Below are 22,546 nucleotides of genomic sequence, written 5' to 3'. Positions count from 1 at the left end.
ACAAGTTAATAAACTTACATCATATAACACTTATAAACGCACTTTTCGCTTTCAGTGTCAAATGTTTAATCCACGTTTGATCTTTTCCAGCGGATTAACCTTTAAATTCATTAATCTCCGTGAAAGTTTGTGAACTTGGTTTAAACGCCATTTGATAGTCTACGGATAATTAAGAGGATATCGCTAAACATATCGTTATATAACCTTAAAAAATATTCGAGTCGATACTTAAAATGTGAGAGTAGAAATGCGGTTGCAGAATGCGGAATGGTGCTGTTTTCAATCAATAAATGGATACTTAGATTATCTAGATTAATATGGAATTTTTTTTTTTAAATTCATACGTTGAATTTTGATTTAAAGAAACAAGTGGTCGGAATACACTATTTATATGAAGTGATGTCGGAAAACGCTCTCAAACAAATGCAAAATGGCAGATGGGACGCATACAAAGGTAACTGTTGTAAAAGTTGGACACGTTCAGTTGTGTTGGCATTTATACTAGTATATTTTATCTAAACGGTTTAATACGATTATTGATAAGCATTCACTTCTTCAGAAAAGTTTGAAGAGCAGAAGACGCGAAGGGCGATGGCTCGTAAACTGCGTATCAAGTATGAACGTCTGTGCGCGATGCGCGGTTCGTACCCGCTGACGGCCGTGTGCGAGCAGCTAGAGGAAGACACATTCGATATCGGCGGCCAGCACCTCGGGCCCGCCCACTGGAAGATCGTTGCCATTATTTTACTGGTACGTAGAGTTAAGAATATGTCTCTCAATTTGTGATTTTATGATAATATTCACCATCATCATCATCATTATCATCATCATCATCATCATCAGCAGCAGCAGCAGCAGCATCATCATCTGTGCATAAGATACATTTAATCCGCTCATGGTTATAGGCCATTTATGTACGATTCATTTATCAATTTGGTTATATTCTTGCATGTCCAAGAGAAAAAAGAGGTAAACGTCTCAAATTCGAGTGGCTTTAGAAGTGTTATGTTCGGGGTATTCATTACTTTGTAATAATGCAATTCAATACTTCCTATTAACAAACCGGCATTCATCATTGAGCCCGAAGTAAGCAATTTATAATAAATAAATCACACTATTCAATAAACATTTCTTATTTTTCAAGCACATTGTCAATTGTCATTTACTTTAGAATTGCGTCCTTTGCCAGTTACACGTTCGAATCATATTTTTTTATTTTATCAATAATATAAATGGAGAAGAAAATTAATGCAATCAAATAATTAAATGACTGTATTTGTGGAAAGGTTTAAACCTATTCGGATATGTGCATAGCTATCGGAAGGCGAAATGCGCCTAGTTGCAGGCGAAAATGTGAAAATCGCCAGGTGGGAAGGAGGCAAAAATGCGCAGCATTTTTTTCTTCATATTTTCTCCCTTCTCTTGGCGCATTTTCGCCTCACCACTCGGCGAGAAAACAAAACTTTGAAAAATCAGCCACCATTTTTTTAATTTTGCTTTTCACTTTTGCATAAATTTCGATGGAAATGTGGTCGAGGGGTCCATAATTATGTTTCAATTTATTATTTCCAAAATCCATGGTATTTATTACTTTATAAAGCAATAGGCGTTCGCTAAAACTTTTGTTGAGTGCAAGTTGATTTTTCTCATCCTATAACACAATTTCAATTTTACAGTATTGACAACTTAGTAACTCATTTATATTTTGTAAGCATATCATGTATATTGCGTGTCATGTATATTGCGTGTCATGTATATTGTGTGTCATGTATATTGCGTGTCATGTATTAATAGTACGTCACTGTACCTGAAATACTAAGTTTGCATTGCATTATGGGTGTTGCTTCTGGTTCCGTTATACATGACAGCAGTTGTCGCACCGAGGCTGTTGCGTACCCTCTGCGCCTTCTGCACTTTGTCATTGATGTAGAATATGAGCTGGGTGGGTGTATGTGCTAGTATGTTCATGTAGTTATGTGTTTGACATGATGTATCTTTATAGAAGGCTGAATGGCTAACTGGCCTGGACGTACGGGACAACTGTCTGGGTACAGAGGGCGCTTTCACCATCGCCGATTTCGTCAGTGTCAATCGAACGCTTTCCAAGCTGGTTGGTATCATTAGTTTTGATAGCGCGTTAGTATTTTACTTAAATCTTAAAGGAATTGAATAATTTATTTCAAGAGCACCCTTTTGATGTTGTTAAGTTGAATGAACAACTGTACAATGTATATATGTAGTATAAAATAGGGGTAAGGTTAAGGTATAATGGCAGGGTAAAATATGTCTAAACTGTATATAATGTTTCTAGAACGTTGCTGACAACGGTATTGGAGTTGCGGGTCTGAAGGCGCTGGCGTCTGCAGTCATTGACAACGTGCTTGTGACGCATCTAGACCTCTCAGGTAACTAATTCGCACGAGAGAGCGTTTGTAAAAGTCATATGCATTTCAAATGAAAATAAAAGTCTGAGATGTTAACAAAATATATCTTAATTCGATTATTTTGACTTAGCTCTAGGAAATTTATTTTTGCAGGAAACGAAATATCGGATGAAGGTGCAAAGCCCATTGCTGAAATTATCGAAGTAAGTAGAATAGCAAATATAGGTTAACATTTCAAATAACCCTGGTAAAAGTAATAGACATGTATCGAAAAAAATGTGTTAGAAGAAGTGGTTATGTATACGATTTGTTGTTGCAGGCGCGGACGGGTCTGATGGAGCTGCGAATGAACCACAACTGTGTTCGGGAGGAAGGCGCCATCGCCATCGGGCACGCCCTTGGTACGTACACTTTGCCCCTCCCAACCTCGACAAGCGTTTCAAATGCGTTCATCTGAGCAAACGAATATGAGTATTTTTACAATACGACTGGACTTTCCATTGGCGTCGACCCTAGCATATGGTGCACAGACAAGATTTAACCCAACTTAGAGCTTCCTCTGGTTATTAAACGTGGAATAGTGTATTACAAATGACGTCCCCCCCGTACGACGATTTTATTTGGAGGCATGGGATCAAACCTGCAACACCTGGCCTAGAGGCAAGTGTTTCTAAACACTACAGAATTTCACATTTGGTAGTTATTCATAGATCGTCGACACCTTCCTGTTTCATTCATACAATTGGAACTACAGGGACAAGATCAAGATGATTTGTATTTGTAATAACTATTGATGATTATATTTCAAGAAAACTTTAAAAATCTACTCCCTGTTGGCGTCAGAAATCTTCAATACACTAATCAATGTTTGTGGTGTACAATTAAGTACATTGAACGTAAAACTAAAATAGTACAACTCTATATTTACAACTAGTACCCGAAAACCCACCTTGCCGGTCAACGGTAGGCTTTCCTGCATTTTCTGCCGAACGGCAATATCAAGATCCTTCTTGTGATCAGGAAGGATCTCTTTCCAGTTTGCAGTCCTTTTGTCATGTTATCATTCTGCAGTATAGCATATGCGGTTCCTATGCCTTTGTAAAGAAACTTCCTTTACTACAAGCATTTTTTTAAACCGGCAGTTGTACTTGAATTCAAGCAAGGACTCCTCAAACATTCAGCGAGAGAGATTCCCTTGTGTCAGATACAAGGTAGCATTTACCACATCTTCTCTTTCCAGAGAACCCCTAGCTTTCTTAGCTCTTTTAAGAACTCTCGACTAGTGACCTAGTGGTCTCTATCTCCCGAACTAAATTGAAGGTTCTCCTTTCAGAATTCTTGAACGTATATTGAAATCAGAAACAAAAATGACATTAAAATACATGCTGAAACACACATCAAAGAAAGGCCCTCCTGTCATGTGTTAATCCTCGAGACAGAACACTCGTGTTCCTTGCATTGCTTGTTGCCTCCTCTACTGTAACCAACAGTATGACCATTTCTCATACATACAAAGCCATGTCTCTTCAGTTTGCGACTGTACCAGAGTATTCCTAGACATTTTTCGTTTTGGAAAAGAGCTTTTTTGTACAAACAACTGTAAGTCCGGTTCAGGTATTACTCTTTCGCCCCATTGCGATTAAACCCCTTCAACTGTACGCAGATCCATACCTTCCCTTGTCGACTGCTATCACGAAGTCTCCTTTAGCCAGTGAAGATATAACGAAGAACAGCTATCTGTTAACATCGAAACTCGTGACATTGCCATTGATTTCACTGAACATCGTAAGCTCGATGCGTACTGGCTGTATATGACTTGGCTCCTCCTACTGTTTGCTCGAACCTGTTATTGCTGAATAACAGTTTGTGATTTAGTGCCCGGCTGCACAGGCCACGATAAGCACATCCTCAAGATTACCTCACCAAACCGGGCAATGGTCAATCAGAAAGTGATTTTGAATCAAATTATGTTGCTTCTGTTAGCGCTTTAATAGATGAATGTTTATATCAAACGGAAATTTTGTTTGAATAAACGGTATTAAATTTAATGTTTGTCACCTTGTGGTTCGTTCTATCTGACAGATGTACTTCCTTATAAAGCCCGGTATGTTGGAGCGTGAATTAATTTGATTCAATAAGAACTCAAAATTGTTCTGTCCTATGAGAAAATCTAATGACAAAACATTTTGTTGTTGAACCTTAACGAGAGGAAATGTAATATACCTTCTGCTTTGACACCAAAACATGTTGATTTAATTAATGCGATTATGTCACTCATATATGTTTACTTTTTAGCTCAGAATGAAAATATAACGTCGCTAGACCTTAGTTGGAACCACGTTCGCTGTAAAGGTGCAATAGCTCTTTCAAATAGTCTTAAGGTAAGATTGATCAGGGGAGTTAAATCTCGAATGAAGTTAACATTGTGATTCATGTAGCAGTTTTCTCCCCTAGCATATTTTATTTTGCTCTAAGTTGCAGTTTTCGTTGAACTATGTTCCTACGGCTGCAGTAATAAAGAAAAAGGCATATTCTTATTTTTAACAAAGCTTACAGCAATGCTAAGAACATATTTGAATATTCCTTTTCGATATAAGATATTCAAACAAAAATGTACAAACCTTTGAAAACATCTATTATATTAGGTTTCCACTTTTACAATCGGTGGAGATATGATTCCATTACTGGTATGTTTGTGTGTGTTTCTTTATGGTTTACCGTTATTTACTTTCAGCTGGCTTAATATATTGTGTTATAGCAGTTGTGCAATTTTATATTCGCATTTATAGATTTCCCAACAGAATAATTTCAATCCAATCAGCCTGAAAAAAATATTAAGAGAGAAACTGACAGAAATGGCCATGTCATACATCTTAATACAGGTTATGCATTCCTGCAGAAGTGACATTTCTGGAGGTGTTTGTTTGCAATCCAGAATAGTATCGCCTATCACATTTAAATGTAATCAAATTGAAATTGTACGGATATCTACGAGTACTTTTTTGTCAGAATGTCAATAATTTGTCATGATTGTTTTAGACGAACGAGAGCCTACGGACGCTTGAGCTGGCGTGGAACGGGTTTGGGAAGGAGGGCGCGGGCGCCATGGGGGAGGCCCTGGCGGAGAACGGGACGCTACGCGCACTCGACCTCACCAACAACCGCATAGACGGCAACGGTATGGCGCTCCTCATGCTGGGCCTCCGCCAGAACGACACACTCGAGTCACTCAAGGTTAGCTATACGTCTGCACATTATTGTATGTAGTGCTCGAAGTATCAAACTTGAATGCAGTAAGTAACACAACTTTGATGGTATAAATATGTTGGAGACAGCAAATAACACTTTAGGAAATATTTGATAAACTTGATATCGCCAATACTTAATGCAAACTAAATTATTTTATGTAGGTTGGTCAAAACCCATTCAACAGTGACGTGGCGAAGCATTTGCTACTTATTTTGGAGAAGGCAGAAAACAGTGCTATTACACATTTAGAAATGTCTGTGAGTATCCCTTATTCCTTTCTGAAATATCATAAAAATATTTAATCATTTATATACATATATATTATTTTTTTCACTAGTCTTCTAGACATTGGTTCCCGTCTTGAACGATATAAGTGACGGAGCGTTCACTATACCATACTAAATAGGGATGAGACAATACGGTCATCACGCGAAATGATACGTGTCGACACAACTTCATACCGATACGATTCAGATACCATACAGATACTTCAATTCAAATACAAAAAAGAAACACTAGAGAAACAAGAATGATTATAGTATTTCCAAAATTTATAGCTATTGAAATATGTTATGATATTGATGTGATAAGTATTTATCAGAACGAAATAAACAAGTGTGTGTTTCAAAAAGGAAGCTCTTAAAGTAATATATTTTTAATTTCTAAAATAGTTATATTACATGCTAAAGGTTCTCTAAGATATAATTCTTTTTGGGGATATAAGGATGGTTATCTATGACATGACTGTGTTTGGTCCGTTAAAATTGAATTGTAAGCGGTTTTAAAATCTCCAAATGCTGTTCTTACTTTCCTGTCGCTGTTGATAACACTCCTGCTATCGTTACTACTCCTTTAATCGTCGCCGTTTACATTTTTGTCATTACCACTCATATACCTGACGCCGTTATCACCACTGGTTATCATTTCTGTCATTGTTACATCTCTTATCGTCCCTAGTACCATTCCTGTCATTGTTAGCCTGCTAATCGTCCCTGTTACCATTTCTGTCATTGTTACCCCTCTCATCGTCCCTGTTACCATTCCTGTCATTAATACCTTTCTTCGTCCCTTGTACCATTCCTGTCATTGTTACCCCTCTCATCGTCCCTGTTACCATTCCTGTCATTGTCACCCCTCTCATCGTCCCTGTTACCATTCCTGTCATTAATACCTCTCTTCGTCCCTTGTACCATTCCTGTCATTGTTACCCCTCTCTTCGGCCCTTGTATCGTTCCTGTCATTGTTACCCCTCACATCGTCCCTGTTACCATTCCTGTCGTCAATACCCGTCTCTTCGTCCCTTGTACCATTCCTGTCATAAATACCCCTCTCATCGTCCCTGGTACCATTCCTGTCATTGTTAGCTTGCTCATCGTCCCTGTTACCATTCCTGTCATTGCTACCCCTCTCATCGTCCTTGTTACCAATTCTATCATTGTTACCCTCTCATCGTCCCTGGTACCATTCTTGTCATTGTTAGCCTGCTTATCATCCCTGTTACCATTCCTGTCATTGTTACCCCTCTCATCGTCCCTGGTACCATTTCTATCATTGTTACCCCTCTCATCGTCCCTGGTACCATTTCTGTCATTGTCACCCCTCTCATCGTCCCTGGTACCATTCCTGTCATTGTCACCCCTCTCATCGTCCCTGTTACCATTCCTGTCATTAATACCCCTCTATTCGTCCCTTGTACCATTCCTGTCATTGTCACCCCTCTCATCGTCCCTGTTACCATTCCTGTCATTAATACCCCTCTATTCGTCCCTTGTACCATTCCTGTCATTGTACCCATCCTCTCATCGTCCCTGGTACCGTTCCTGCCTTTGTTACCCCTCACTTCGTCATGTGTACCATTCCTGTGATTGTTACCCCTCTCATCGTCCCTTTTCCCATTCCTGTCCTAAGTACCCCTCTCTTCGTCCCTTATACCATTCCTGTAAGTGTTACCCCTCTCATCGGCCCTAGTGCTGTTCCTGTCATTATTTCCCCTCTCTTCGTCACTTGTACCATTCCTGGCATTGTTACCCCTCTCGTCGTCTCTAGTAGCGTTCCTGTCATCGTTACCCCTCTCATCGTCCCTGTTACCATTCCTGTCATTAATACACTTCTCATCGTCCCTTGTATCATTTATGTCATTGTTACCCCTCTCATCGTCCCTGGAAACATTTCTGTCATTGTTCACCCTCGTCCTCCGTCGCACCATTATTCTCTTTGTTACCCCTCTCATCGTCCCCAGTACCGTTCTTCTCATTGTTACCTCTCTCATCGCCCCTGTTACCATTCCTGTCATTGTTACCTCTCTCATCGCCCTTGTTACCATTCCTATCATTGTTACCTCTCTGATCGCCCCTGTTACCATTCCTGCCATTGTTAACTCTCTCATCGTCCCTCGTACCATTCCCACTCCTGTCATTGTTACCCCTCTCATCGTCCCTGTTACCAGTCCTGTCATTGTGACCCCTCTCATCACCCCTGTTACCATTCCTATCATTGTTACCTCTCCCATCATACCTATCACCAGTCCTGTGATTTTAATCTCTCTCATCGCCCCTGTTACCATTCCTGTCATTGTTACCTCTCTCATCGCCCCTGTTACCATCCATGTCATTGTTACCTCTCTCTTCGCCCCTGGTACCATTACTACCATTGTAACCTCTCTTTTCGCCCTGGTACCATTACTGTCATTGTTACGTCTCTCATCGCCCTTGTTCCCACCCTGTCATTGTTACCTCTCCCATCGACCCTGGTACCATTCCTGTCAGTGTCATCTTCTGATCGTCCCTGTTACCATTTCTGTCATTGTGACTCCTCTCATCATCCCTATTACCATTACTGTCATTGTTACCTCTCTCATCGCCCTTGTTACCATTCCTGTCATTGTTACCTTTCCCATCGTACCTGTTACCATTCCTGTCATTTTAACCTCTCTCATCGCCCCAGTTACCATTCCTGTCATTGTTACCTCTCTTATTGTCCCTGGTACTATTCCTTTCATTGTTACCTTTCTCTTCGGTCCTTGTATCATTCCTGCCATTGATACCTCTCTCATTGCCCCTGTAACCATTCCTGTCTTTGTTCACCTCTCTTCGTCCCTTGTACCATTTCTGTCATTGCTCACCTCTCTTCGTCCCTTGTACCATCCCTGTCATTGTTACCTCTCTCATCGTCCCTGGTACCATTCCTGTCATTGTGACCCCTCTCATCGCCCCTGTTACCATTCCTGTCATTGTTACCTCTCTCATCGTCCCTGGTACTATTCCTGTCATTGTGACCTCTCTCATCGCCCCTGGTACCATCCCTGTCATTGTTACCTCTCTCATCGTCCCTAGTGCCATTTCTGTCATTGTTAACTCTCTCATCGCCCCTGGTACCATTCCTGTCATTGTTCACCTCTCTTCGTCCCTTGTACCATCGCTATCATTGTTATCTCTTTCGTCGTCCCTAGTACAATTCCTGCCATTGTTACCTTTCTCATCGCCCCTGTTACCTGTCCTGCCATTGTTACCTCTCTCATCGTCCCTGTGACTTGTCCTGTCATTGTGACCTCTCTATCACCCCTGGTACTATTTCTGTCATTGTTACCTCTCTCATCGTCCCTGGTACCATTCCTGTCATTGTGACCCCTCTCATCGTTCCTGTTACCATTCCTGTCATTGTTACCTCTCTCATCGTCCCTGGTACCATTCCTGTCATTGTTACCTCTCTCATTATCCCTGGTACTATTCCTGTCATTGTTACCTCTCTTATGGTCCCTAGTAACATTCCTGTCATTGTGACCTCTCTCATCGCCCTGGTACAATACATGTTATTGTTACCCCTCTCATCGTCTCTGTAACCAGGACTGTCATTGTTACCTCTCTCATCGTCATTGGTACTATTTCTGTCATTGTGACCCCTCTCATCGCCCCTGTTACCATTCCTGTCATTGTGACCCCTCTCATCGCCCCTGGTACCATTCCTGTCATTGTTACCTCTCTCATCGTCCCTAGGACCATTCCTGTCAGTGTTACCTCTCTCATCGTCCGTGGTACCATACCTGTCATTGTTACCCCTCTTATCGCCCTTGTTACCGTCCCTGTCATTGTTACCTCTCCCATCGTCCCTGTTACCATTCCTGTCATTGTGACCCCTCTCATCGTCCCTGTTACCATTCCTGTCGGTGTTACCTCTCTCATCGTCCCTGGTACTATACCTGTCATTGTGACCTCTTTCATCGCCCCTGGTACTAATCCTGTCATTGTTACCTCTCTCATCGTCCCTGGTACCATTCTTGTCATTGTGACCCCCCTCATCGTTCCTGTTACCATTCCTGTCAGTGTTACCTCTCTCATCACCCCTGGTACCATTCTTGTCATTGTTACCTCTCTCATTATCCCTGGTACTATTCCTGTCGTTGTTACCCCTCACATCGTCCCTGTTACCATTCCTGTCATTGTGACCTCTCTCATCGCCCCTGTTACCATCCATGTCATTGTTACCTCTCTCATCGTCCCTAGAACCATTCCTGTCATTGTGACCTCTCTCATCGCCCCTGGTACCATACCTGTCATTGTTACCCCTCTCATCGTCCCTGTTACCAGTCCTGTCATTGTGACCCCTCTCATCACCCCTGTTACCATTCCTGTCATTGTGACCCCTCTCATCGCCCCTGTTACCATCCCTGTCATTGTGACCCCTCCCATCACCCCTGGTACCATTTCTGTCATTGTTACCTCTCTCATCGTCCCTAGTACCATTCCTGTCATTGTTACCTCTCTCATCGTCCCTGGCACCATACCTGTCATTGTTATCCCTTTCATCGTACCTGTTATCATTCCTGTCATGGTGACCCCTCTCATCGCCCCTGGTACCATTCCTGCCATTGTTACCTCTCTCATCGCCCTTGTTACCATTCCTGTCATTGTTACCTCTCTCATCGTCCCTGTTACCATTCCTGTCATTGTGACCCCTTTCATCGCCCCTGGTACCATTCCTGCCATTGTTACCCCTCTCATCGCCCTTGTTACCATCCCTGTCATTGATACCTCTCTCATCGTCCCTGTTACCATTCCTGTCATTGTGACCCCTCTCATCGTCCCTGTTGCCATTCCTGTCATTGGAACCTCTCTCATCGCCCCTGTTACCATTCCTGTCATTGTTACCTCTCTCATCGTCCCTAGTACCACTCCTGTCATTGTGTCCCCTCTCATCGCCCCTGTTCCCATCACTGTTATTGTTACCTCTCTCATCGACCCTGGTACCATTCCTGTCACTGTGATCCCTCTCATCGTCCCTGGTACTATTCCTGTCATTGTTACCTCTCTCATCGTCCCTGGTACTATTCCTGTCATTGTGACCCCTCTCATCGCCCCTGGTACCATTCCTGCCATTGTTACCTCTCTCATCGCCCCTGGTACCATTCCTGTCATTTTTATCCCTCACATCGCCCCTGGTACCATTCCTGTCATTGTTACCTCTCCCATCGTACCTGATACCATTCCTGTCATTGTTACCTCTCTCATCGCCCCTGATACCATTCCTGTCATTGTTACCCCTCTCATCGCCCCTGATACCATTCCTGTCATTGTTACCCCTCTCATCGCCCCTGATACCATTCCTGTCATTGTTACCCCTCTCATCGCCCCTGATACCATTCCTGTCATTGTTACCCCTCTCATCGCCCCTTTACCATTCATGTCATTATTACCCCTCTCATCGTGTCTGGTACCATTCATGTCACTGTTACCCCTCTCATCTTCCTTGTACAATTCCTGTTATTGTAACCGTCTCATCGTCCCTTGTAAAATTCCTGTCGACTTTTACTTTGTCAGTCACCAATTTAAGTTTTAGAATTTCAAATAGTAAATAATTTACAATTTTGTTTAAGTTCGTGCCTTCAAACAATTGGCACGAAGTAAAGTAATATACGCCCCATGTTTTTCTTTCCCGTTGTATAAGCGCTAGTTAGACGAACACATTTTGGATTTTAAAATTATGCGTTGTTCATTAAAATGTTGTTTCTTAATTTAATTAGTTCTGACTCCAATCATAACAAATACTAAGATATATTTCGACATTGCTAGAAAATATGAGAAAACCATACATTTAACAAACTACATGCCGGTACAGTAAAAAAAATCACACTCGAAAACCGACACCTAAACCACAAGGCCACCTGGACTTTAACAAAAATGATGGATATTTTGACCTCTTAACAATACATTGATAACATCAAGTGATAATGTCAATCAACCAATCACGTAACAAAAAAACTTTAAAAAGCCGTTATAAGGTGACCCATTGCGTTGGAGACGATATCGAAAATTTGGATTTTCAAAGATGATATTTGAGCAGATATCATCAGTTTCTGAAGGGTTTCAGCTTTTAGTATTTTAGTTTTTAACACTCCTAATGATTTGTCACACTATTTCGTCATACTACAATTGCATTGTACAAAAACATGAGCACGATTTGTATGCTGTAAACGAAACGATTCATCATCGCCTTATGGGGATTAAATAGTTTGACAATCGAATATCATGTATTTGAAATCACAAATAAGTGGTTTATTTTGATTTTTCCATTATTATGTTTTGCAATACTGTAGATTTATTATTTAATGTTTAATTGAAAGTAAATACCGCTAAAAATCATGTGCACATGTATATGTATTTATACATGTATAGCAATAGTAATATTCAAACAAAACAAGACACACAATATCGTTGTTGTATTCTTTTATTTCTAAGATTTATTTGACCAAAAATGAATATCTTCTGAAACAAACAAATATGCAATACGATAAGTCGGCTTTTTAAAGAGTAGAAACTGTAACGGGCACGAAAAATGGTGATGCTTACACAGATGCTGAGTAGGCGGAGCTTGCAAAGCCCGAATTCTTAACGATTCAGCGTAGTACTTAATACAAGCGGATGAGCCGTCCAATTGGCTGAAAATGTAAGCTGTATTCTAAATACGGAACGGATCTGTTTAAAGGTTGTACAGTATAACGAAACTTTAAAGAGTGATTTCACCATGGCGCTCGACCAACTCGTATCGCGATACGCTTGTGTATCGATGCCGCGGTACCGGCGCCGGCAAGTACCAGTACGGTAACAATACAATGCCGGATAGTGGTCTTTGTTATCTTTTCTCACGCGATTAACGCTAATAAAATTAACAATTTTATTTAATTTTAGCGCAAATGCAGCAAAAAGATGGGTTAAATTTCGGTTTAAAATAAAAATGTATCTCACATCCTGCTGCTCCCATTGCACCACTCGTAAAAATACTGATATCTGTAAAACTCTCAGTCTTCTTTCATACACCTGATGAAAATAAAATTAAGATTTATTTTATGAAGTGGAAGCACTACTGATTATGTATGTGGCCATTAGCCTACATTTTAATGCACCAGTCAATTGTAACCACGGCCCCCCACGTCCGGGGGTATACCGCGGATCGCCGTGGAAATGGGCCGTGTTTTTACTTTCCAGGTGGCCCCGCATGTGCATGGTGAAAGCGGTGGTTTTGTCTTCGCGCCAATTATAGCGGGGAATGGGCCTTACTTAGTTTCCCTGGGGTGCGGGGGCATTTGGCGGGGGGTTTACCAGCAGGTCGTCCTCGCAGGGCGGGGATTTTACCCGGGCTTGGCTGGACCGAAATTCAAAGTCCCCGCTATTACCCTGACCTGGGGGGGGGGGGGCGTGGTTACAATTGACTGGTGCATAAAGCATTGATGGTTGCAATGTAATCACATACATGTATAATCGTATAATGATTGTCATATTGATCGCCTCTCGTGTGTCTCCAGGAGGTAGCTGTGGACGAGGAGTTTATGGAGGTGCTAGAGCGGCTGTCAGGGAGGGGCCACCTGCACGTGAAGCACGGGAAGTTCACTCGCAAGGTACCCGTTAAGAAGTACGTGCCACCCCCGCCGCCACAGCGCGACCCGATCACCCAGATGTTTGACTACAAGTACGAGCGTGGATACCGGACGCTTGACCTGCTCATGCACTTGGACAAGGACAACAATATGGTCATCGATCGAACGGAACTAACAGACGGCCTTATGGTAAGAATGTTAACATTTAAATGACCAAACGCATGCTTGTGACATGAAGTCACTTATAAGTACAGGTTACTACATTACCTAACACTAAAATTATAAGTACAGGTTATTCACATTCATACATAAACGTTATACCATATGTGACCATATACCATATAGAGTCGCATATACCGACACGTCTTTTGCACGCGCGTAACAATATTTGAAAAAAAGGTACAACCCAAAATATTTTTTGCAAAGACAACAAAAACGGGGTCAAGTTTCATAACAATCACATAACATTAAACAATGGCCTTGATAGGCACCTGCTGTGTTTTGCTATATACATATACGAATTCTGTATGTTTTTTTGTTTTTGTTTTCTCATTTATTTTCACACAGAGTAGTAATAACACATTATCTTCATCTATATATAATATAACCTTCTATGCATTTTCTATCAGTATGGTTAAGCTCACACACGCACACGCACACGCACACGCACGCACACACACACACACACACACACATACGCAGTCGCACACACACACACGCGCGCACGCGCACGCGCACGCGCACACACACACGCACACACACACACACACGACAGTGATGTCCCCTACACTTAGATATTCATACAAGTAAAAACTACAATAGAGATTTAATATTTGTTAAATAATTCAACAAATACATACATTACAAAAATAAAAAAAAATAAAAAAAATGAATCGTTATGGCTATTTGTGTCTTTTACTGATTATGTTAGTTTCAGTATTTCCCACTTTTTATTGTGGGCTTCGTACTTATCGTTTTTTAAAGCAATTTGCTCTTCTATTTTAATCCTTAATTTAAGATACATCATATATGCATTAAAGGATAGATGTCTATTATTGCACTTGGTTGAGTTTATATAAAATTTCATTAAAACAATAAGGAAGTTGCAAACATTACTATATTTGTTTTTACATACTATTCCCAATAAAGCCTCACGTTTATTGATTACGATGTTAATTGTTGTTGAGGCAATAAAATTATTTAATTTGTTCCACAACTGTTGTGTTTCATAGCACTCCCAATATAGATGTTCTATGGATTCGACACCTGAATGGCAAAATGAGCATAATGTACAATCGACAAGTTTGTACTTAAAAAGTAATGTATCTGTTGGAATTATTCTCAAAAGGAACTTGTAATAAAAACTGCGTAAGGTGGTGTCTATTGTCGATTTGTATAATTATATTACTATAGATATGTTTCCATTCCATATGTTCATTTTCGCTTGCTAAAGTTTCTGTCCATTTTAGTTCTGAAGTTGGTGTTAATGTTGTTTGAAGTAATATTAAGTAAAGATAACTTTTTGATTGCTTTGATTGTACAACTTTTTCTTTGAATGGTGTGTTGTTAGTGTGGCTAATTCCATCTTTAGTAAGCTGTATTCTCGTTTACATCGGGATTGATTTAATGAGGGTTTGGTATCTTATGAAATCGGAGCTTTGTATGCCGTATAAATATTCAATTTGATTAAAATTTTAAAATGTATTCGTTCTATAATCAAAAATGTGCTCAAAGTACTTTATGCCTTTTTCATACCATTTTTTACAGAATATAGTGTTTCCTATATTACGAACATTTTTGTTATTCCAGATCACTGTTTTGGCAATTTTGATTTTATTAGAGTCGTGTATTTGTTTTATTTTGTTCCATGATTGGAGAACATCATTCAAAAATGTGCCGTTTTCTGACATTTTATTAATAAAACACTTATCCATTTCACTTTCAAATATAAGATTATTTCCATACATTTTCATTTTTTGTGAAAAAATAATTTCCATTGACTTTTATTAGTGTCATCCAGGTATCTTTTAACCCAAACAGCTTTTAAAGAGTCAATGAAAGCTGCAATATTTGTAAGTTTAAGTCCACCCTTTTCATAGTTATGATACAATATTTTTTTTTCTGTCTTACCATCCCACAGGAATTTGAAAATGGTTCTTATAATTTGTTCAACACATTGTTTGCTTGGATTCGATAAAACTGTAAATGGGTATATTAATTTTGGTAGAGCATACGTTTTCACAACTGTTACTTTACCCATTAACGTTAATTTCCTATGTTCCCATTGTTTCAGTGTTTTATGAAACTCAACAAGCTTTTTGTTGGTATTTTTGTCAATTGTTAGTTGTTGTAAAAGGTAATACCTAATGCTGTTGCGCATTCTGATGTCCATATAAATGGTTTAGATCTGCAATATTGTATTGCTGTTGTTTTTAGCGTACCAACTCTTTGTTTGTGTTCAGGTTTAGACCTGAACATTTTGAAAAATGTTCTAATGATTTGATCAAGGATTCAAAAGAATGTTCTGAACCATCATTAAAATAAGTTGCATCATCAGCGAAAAGTGATTGTTTAATTTCCACGTTATCTACATTTATTCCCTTGATATCAGGGTTTTGCTTGATATAACTTGATAGTATTTGTAGGCAAAGGATAAATAAAATTGAAGAAAGTGGACAGCCTTGTCGCACTCCTCTTTCAATTGTAAATGCTTCCGACAAATGACCATTATTTATAATTATACTTTGTATATCTCTATAGAATAGTTTAGTCCATTGTACCGTTTTGTATCGTTGCCAAAGTTAAAACTTTTAAGGCTATCAGATATAAAAGAGTGATCAATACTATCAAAAGCTTTTTGAAAGTCGGCAAAGAATAAGAGCCCAGGCATATTTTTTTTTTTCAAGATATTGCATGACCTAAATAATAAGTCGAACATTTTCGCCAATGTATCTACCCTTGATAAAACCCGTTTGCTCAGGGTCAATAATATTTGGTAAAATTTGTTTTATTCTATTTGATATTGCTTTCGTTGTTTTTTTGTAGTCAATGTTTAGTAAACTGATTGGTCTCCAATTTGATAGGTTTTCTAAATCTTTGAAATAAGGGAAATTATACCCTGTTTTTGGAGCGGTGTCAAATAACCTTTATGAAAGGGAAAATTTAAGGAGTTAATTAAAGCATTCTTAATGACATTCCAAAACATTTTATAAAATTCCGTAGTAAGACCATCTGACCCGGGACTTTTATTATTGTTCATGTTTTTTAATGCATTTCCGCATTCATGTATTGAAAGTAGGCCTTCACATGAGTTGCTATCAATTTCAGAAAGCTTATTATTAACAGAATTAAGAAATAGGTTCCTCATGTCTTCTTCTAGGTATGTGCTTTTACTATAAAGTTTCTTGTAAAATTTGACTTCTTCTTGTAGTGTATTTTTAACCCCTACCACCATTTCATTGTTTACTTTTAGTTTGTATACAGTTTTCTTCTCTGCGTGTTTTTTTTTCAAGACTTGCAAAATATTTGGTATTTTTTTTCATTATTTTCAACATGCATTGCTTTCGATCTTAAAATACTTCCATTTATATGTCTAGTTCGGATTTCATCAAGGAATTGTTTCTTTTGTACTAGTGCTTGCGTTAGGTTATCAATAGTGTCAGGGATGTTATTATTTAGTTGTGATTCAATACATTCTATTTCATTTATTAACTTTTCCTCCTCTGTTTTTAGTAAATGTTTTTTATATGAAGCATATTTTATTGTTTCATTTCTAATCGAACCTTTTATTATTTCCCATAATGTGTTTGGGTTTGCGTCGTTATTAAAATCTATCGTTTCTTGGATACATTCTTTTATCTTGGACTGATATTCTCTGTCCAGAAGGAGAGAGTTGTTTAATTTAAAATACCCGGACCTCTTTCCGCCTTTAAATTATCTATCGTAAATTGTATTAAAGAATGATCGGTTTTAAATCCTGGTTTTATAGTACTACTTTTTAAGTAATTTAATAGATTGTCTGATATTAAAAAGTAATCTAATCGACAGTGTATGTGAGGTTTATTATTCGAGTGCCACGTATATTGCATTTTTGACGGATGTAGCAATCGCCATATATCGACTAATTGGCAAGTGTTGATTATACTATTAATATCGTCTCTACATTTTTGGTGTGTGTCCATTTTGCCGTTCTTTTTATCTAGTGTATGGTCTAAAATGGTATTAAAATCGCCACCGATAATAAACGTTTTTTCATCATTTCCAAGCAGAAACTCATGTAAGGCTTTAAATATTTCCGGTTCATCTTTGTTAGGCCCATACATATTTATTAAAGTTAATTCATCTTTATTCAATTTGATATCTAGTGCAATAATTCTACCTTCTTTAATTTCAGTATATTGTTGAGTTTCTATATTAGCGTTTGGATTTATAAGAATTGACACTCCTTTACTATTTGTACTAGTCCCGCTAAAAATACAAGGTCCATTCCATTTTTCCTTCCATTTTGAAAATACTTTTTGTGAGCAATGCACTTCTTGCAGCAATATAATATCATAGTTTTTACTTTTTAACCACTCAAATACTTGTTTACGTTTACCGGTGTTGCCTAAGCCATGTATGTTTTTGTTGACTGTCCATGGCTTTCGCATTCGTGCAGGAGATGGGTATCGAGGTTGCGGACGAGGACATCGATGACCTGATGAGCAAGCTGGACGCCAACAATGACGGCAGCATCGACTATAGGTGAGCACCTCCCGGCTGGTCAATGCTGGTCATTTGACCCCATGTTTTATCTGAACGTTTCATTTCAATTATAGATATTTTACATTAGTTCAATTTGCCATATACATCTTTAAGCATGCACTCTTCGTGCATGTACCATTACAAAACTTAAGTTGTCGTCTGGAAGTCACTATTTTGGCATTAACGACGTACAGACATTTTATAGCAAAATCATAGTTTTACTAATTTTCTAAACTAGCCATATTTGTTAAACGTTTGCGGATCCAGGATTGATACGCGAACGTGAGTGCACAGTTTAGACGTCTGTAAAAGTTAACGGGGATTTATGCCAAATTTAGTAATAGCTACGTTTTGCCATTTGGAGTACTGAATATTTGTCAGTCGCAAGAAAATCATCTGTCATTTGTTCTATGAAATTATTTAAATACCAAATAACTCACAACTCAAAATGTGATTTCATTTTCTTTCAACCGTCCAGGCGGTAAGGATTATAATTGTAAATTGTATATTGAGCTGTTTTATAGTAGCCATTTCCTTTGCTTTGCAGTCAGATTATTGTATATTCTGCATTTGCACAACTTTGTTTGCTTTGCATGCTACGCCATTACCTTGCTAGATTAGTATAAAAACTTGAAATTTCCGAATCTTTCTTGTAATTAATAAAAATTATAAGTGAACACAATTAATAATAATAATAATAATAATAATAATAATAAATAATAATAATAATAATAATAATAATAATAATAATAATAATATAATAATAATAATAATAATAATAATAATAATGATAATAATAATAATAATAATAATGATAATAGTAATAATAATAATAATAATAATAATAATAATATAATAATAATAATAATAATAATAATAATAATAATAGTAATAATAATAATAATAATAATAATAAAACCTTGAAAATTATGCTGATGAAACTAATGATGATGCTAATATAAAGATTATAATTGTTTGTCCGTGCGTGCTCAGGGAGCTGGTTGAGGGGGAGAGGGAATACGGACAACGGGAGGGCCGCCACATGCACATGGACACTATGATGAAGATCCGCTCACTTGCTAAGGCAATGATGAAGTTTCAGTTCAAAAAGAGCGTCGCCGCCGCATTAGTAGAGAAGCAGGGCGACACGGACGCGACTTCCGCAGGCGGCAATACAAAGGGTGGCGGATTGATTGGGACTCCGGAGATAGATAAAACCAAGACTTAATGACTTCTTGTAGTTTTTTAAAAGTATAAACTTAATAAGACGATCGGTTTACTTTTTATACTGGCATGGTTACTAATTTTGCAGATTTTCTACAGTAAACTGTAACAAATACATGCATACGGTATGCATGGATTATATTCTACAAGATAATTAATGATTTCCATGAACCATACGTTCAATCGACCTCTTGTATAGCATACTATTCAATAGTTTTTCATCTGTATTGTTCTTACGTGTTATTCATTTTTAACTGAAACTCATAAAATGTGTATTTCCCTTGTTCTGGATTATTTATCAGTTCCTAGACTTGCTGTCGAATGTGACCAGCGAACCTATGTGGCCTTATATTTCAAGCTCCCTAAATGTGTGCGGCATGCTCTCATTCCGGCATTGTAGAGCTTTCATACCCTCCAGAAAATATTTCCCCCATTGTTTATGGGCAAAAAATACCTAAAGCGGTGTTCTTATAAATTGACAAACGCAGTTGTGAATTATTAATGAACTTCCAATCCATAGGCATTAAAGAAACATCGTAAAACTTTGACTTTAACACAAATTGTGCGATATTGTCACAAGATTCGGTGCCAAGATTTTAAAGGAATGCCATGAACCAATATTTGTGTCATGTCATTTGTTTCTTGTGTTCGGGCCTCGCACCTTGGTGGACAAACTTTTAAATGGAAACGTTTTCGGGCAGTGTCTGTCATGTTGGGTGAAAATGTTCCAAATAGTTATGCTGTTCAACATAATGCCTGTACAGAAATGCCTGCAGAACATGTCTCTTCCAGAACATGGTGATATGCCAATACCTTTTATGCTTTGTATTAGACAATATCTGGGTGTTTTTTTAGAATATAACAACCTTTAATTAGGTTGGAGTTTGTTAAATGAACTACCTTCCGTTTTGTTGCCGGAAAACCACCTCCGTCTGTAGGTGTTCTATATATTTATTCTATGCGCAAGACATTGGCCGCCGTGTAATTCAATTATACCTCTAATAAAGAAACGAGTAGTAAATAACAATACTTCTAACTAAGATGTAATTATTGCTTAACAGGAAATCAATTTATCTGCAAGGTCGATCGGAGTCCTAATTAGGCGTAAAAAAGGCAAATACGAGCCCCGGGGTGCCAGTCGTTCGCCTTGGAACCCGGGCCAGCCACTGCGATTGCGCCATGTAAATAATTTACGAGGAATAATGGCCCGGATTTATCAATACTAGAGATTCCTGAACATGGAATCTGGAAGACAAGAAAGTAGGTTATGTAAAAAAATATAAACCCATGTAATGAAATTCCAAATACGGACTTGTGGTCGTGCACCTAGACCGTCTATTTGAGGAGCGCACCTTGATGGATGGAGGCGACGCAGTGACTCCAACATGGCTTGGTTCCAAACCCTGGTCTCATATTCTACTCGCATTAGAAAAGCGTTGTATGTGCATGTGTAACTATAGATGCCACGTTGGCAAACGTTGAATTTAAGGAGTCAACGCAGTTTATCTCGTCCTATATAATTTGGTATACAAGACTACATTTGCCATTTTCCTCCCGGAAGACGATCGATAGAGCGATGGAAACAAGAACATATGGAGTTGCACAAAAACAGATGGGCCTTAATTAATTTGTTAATGACCAGTGTTGCATGTTTCCCAGCCAATGAAATTTCATTTTCTGTAGTATGAGACCGGTCTTAAAGTGGTCCAGATCAATGTGAAACTGATGTGATGATACCTAGTATAAATTGCTAATATTCAATAATTTCCAAAGTCTACAGTGTCTGTAACATTAAAATTATGCTACTTTTAGATACCATTAAACGTGAATTGTGGTCAGAACTTGTACTCACATGCATACCATTGGTTTGTCAGTTATGAAAACAAAGGAAAAGTTGATGACCTTCGACATGACATTCTAAAGAGTCCGTGGATTGGTGTGGGGTTTCTTTAAAGTCGTATTTCTACATACGGACAGCGGCGGCATTTAATTTGTTGAACTGAGGAACTCCATACTAGAGGAGCACTGTACACCGTTAGCAGTAACAAGAGAATGGCTTATGCCCCTGGTTTATATCGGTAATGAGAGGCGGACGGTCTCCTCTAAATACCAACCCGCCCCCAAGAGACCGCTTCTCTGACGTCCAAATGTCAACACACATATACAATGGTCTGTCCATGTAAAGAGCTCGTATACATTGCTTCACGCTATCGCTCTGATATGATAGCTGTTTAGAAGCTCATTTGGGACAAAGAGATAAATGTTGCATTTAGATGTCTTGTTTTAAGTATATAACCATGGATACCGACCAATGGCAGTTCGTATTTCGGCCTTCATCTCACATACTTTAGAAGACATTGCTTTTTAGCTAATATTCAGCGATATCCCGGGGTTTCTAATTTGTCAACTTAGTAAGAGAGACCCATCATTTTAGTAATGAGATCTCCAAAATTGGGTAACAAACATGTGAAACAAAGCCCTTGTAATTACATTTTGTTCAGTGTACTGTTGTGATATATGATGGCCCTGGCTCATTGTTACAAGTGACGTCGGATTTCAATGAGAATTTACTTAAACCACTCGCCAGGCAGAGGAACACGGTGATAGAACAGTGAGACGGGTTCTTAAAGTAATTTGCTTTTAATTTGATTAGTCTGAGTGGCTTTTATGTTCGGTATAGCACCTCCACACGCGTGTTATTCCGGTAATGGATTGTCAGGAACGTCCATGTTAAGTTTCAGGTCTGGTCCAGGACGATCTACCGTATGTATGTGTCGGTAACTTTTATCGACGGCAGTTGAAATATTCGTTTGCCATTGTGCCTCTGGTATAAATGTGAGGCAGAAACTTCTATAAGAAATGTTAATAAATAGTACGAAGGGACGTATCACAAATGTATATGTCCATTTTTCGCTTCCCGTGTCAATGCATACATGTACATTGTTCACCGCACTGTTATGTCACCTAAATGGAATTAATAAATAAATCTGAATAAATATTAGATTCTTAGAACCAAGAAACAAACAGAACTTAATACATTATGTACAGCCTGAGTATTTTCAATAAAACTCGTGGCCAT

At 38.6% G+C, this 22,546-nt stretch overlaps 1 protein-coding gene across 1 annotated transcript; it reads left to right on the top strand.

Moving 5' to 3' along the window:
• Positions 1-269: 269 nt before the first annotated feature.
• Positions 270-19,650, top strand: LOC128209621 (leucine-rich repeat-containing protein 74B-like). Its single transcript, XM_052913732.1, has 12 exons — positions 270-454; positions 560-750; positions 2,003-2,110; positions 2,312-2,405; positions 2,538-2,587; positions 2,704-2,785; positions 4,680-4,765; positions 5,424-5,618; positions 5,795-5,890; positions 13,429-13,689; positions 18,158-18,243; positions 19,237-19,650. The coding sequence occupies exons 1-12, from the start codon at positions 400-402 to the stop codon at positions 19,469-19,471; spliced, it is 1,539 nt and encodes a 512-aa protein (XP_052769692.1). The 5' UTR covers positions 270-399; the 3' UTR covers positions 19,472-19,650.
• The last annotated feature ends 2,896 nt before the right edge of the window (positions 19,651-22,546 follow it).

The sequence above is a fragment of the Mya arenaria genome, chromosome 11 (assembly GCF_026914265.1).
Source record: "Mya arenaria isolate MELC-2E11 chromosome 11, ASM2691426v1".
Lineage (NCBI taxonomy): Eukaryota > Metazoa > Mollusca > Bivalvia > Myida > Myidae > Mya > Mya arenaria.
The sequence above is the reverse complement of the archived record's forward strand: the minus strand, read 5'-3'. Positions and strand labels throughout refer to the sequence as shown.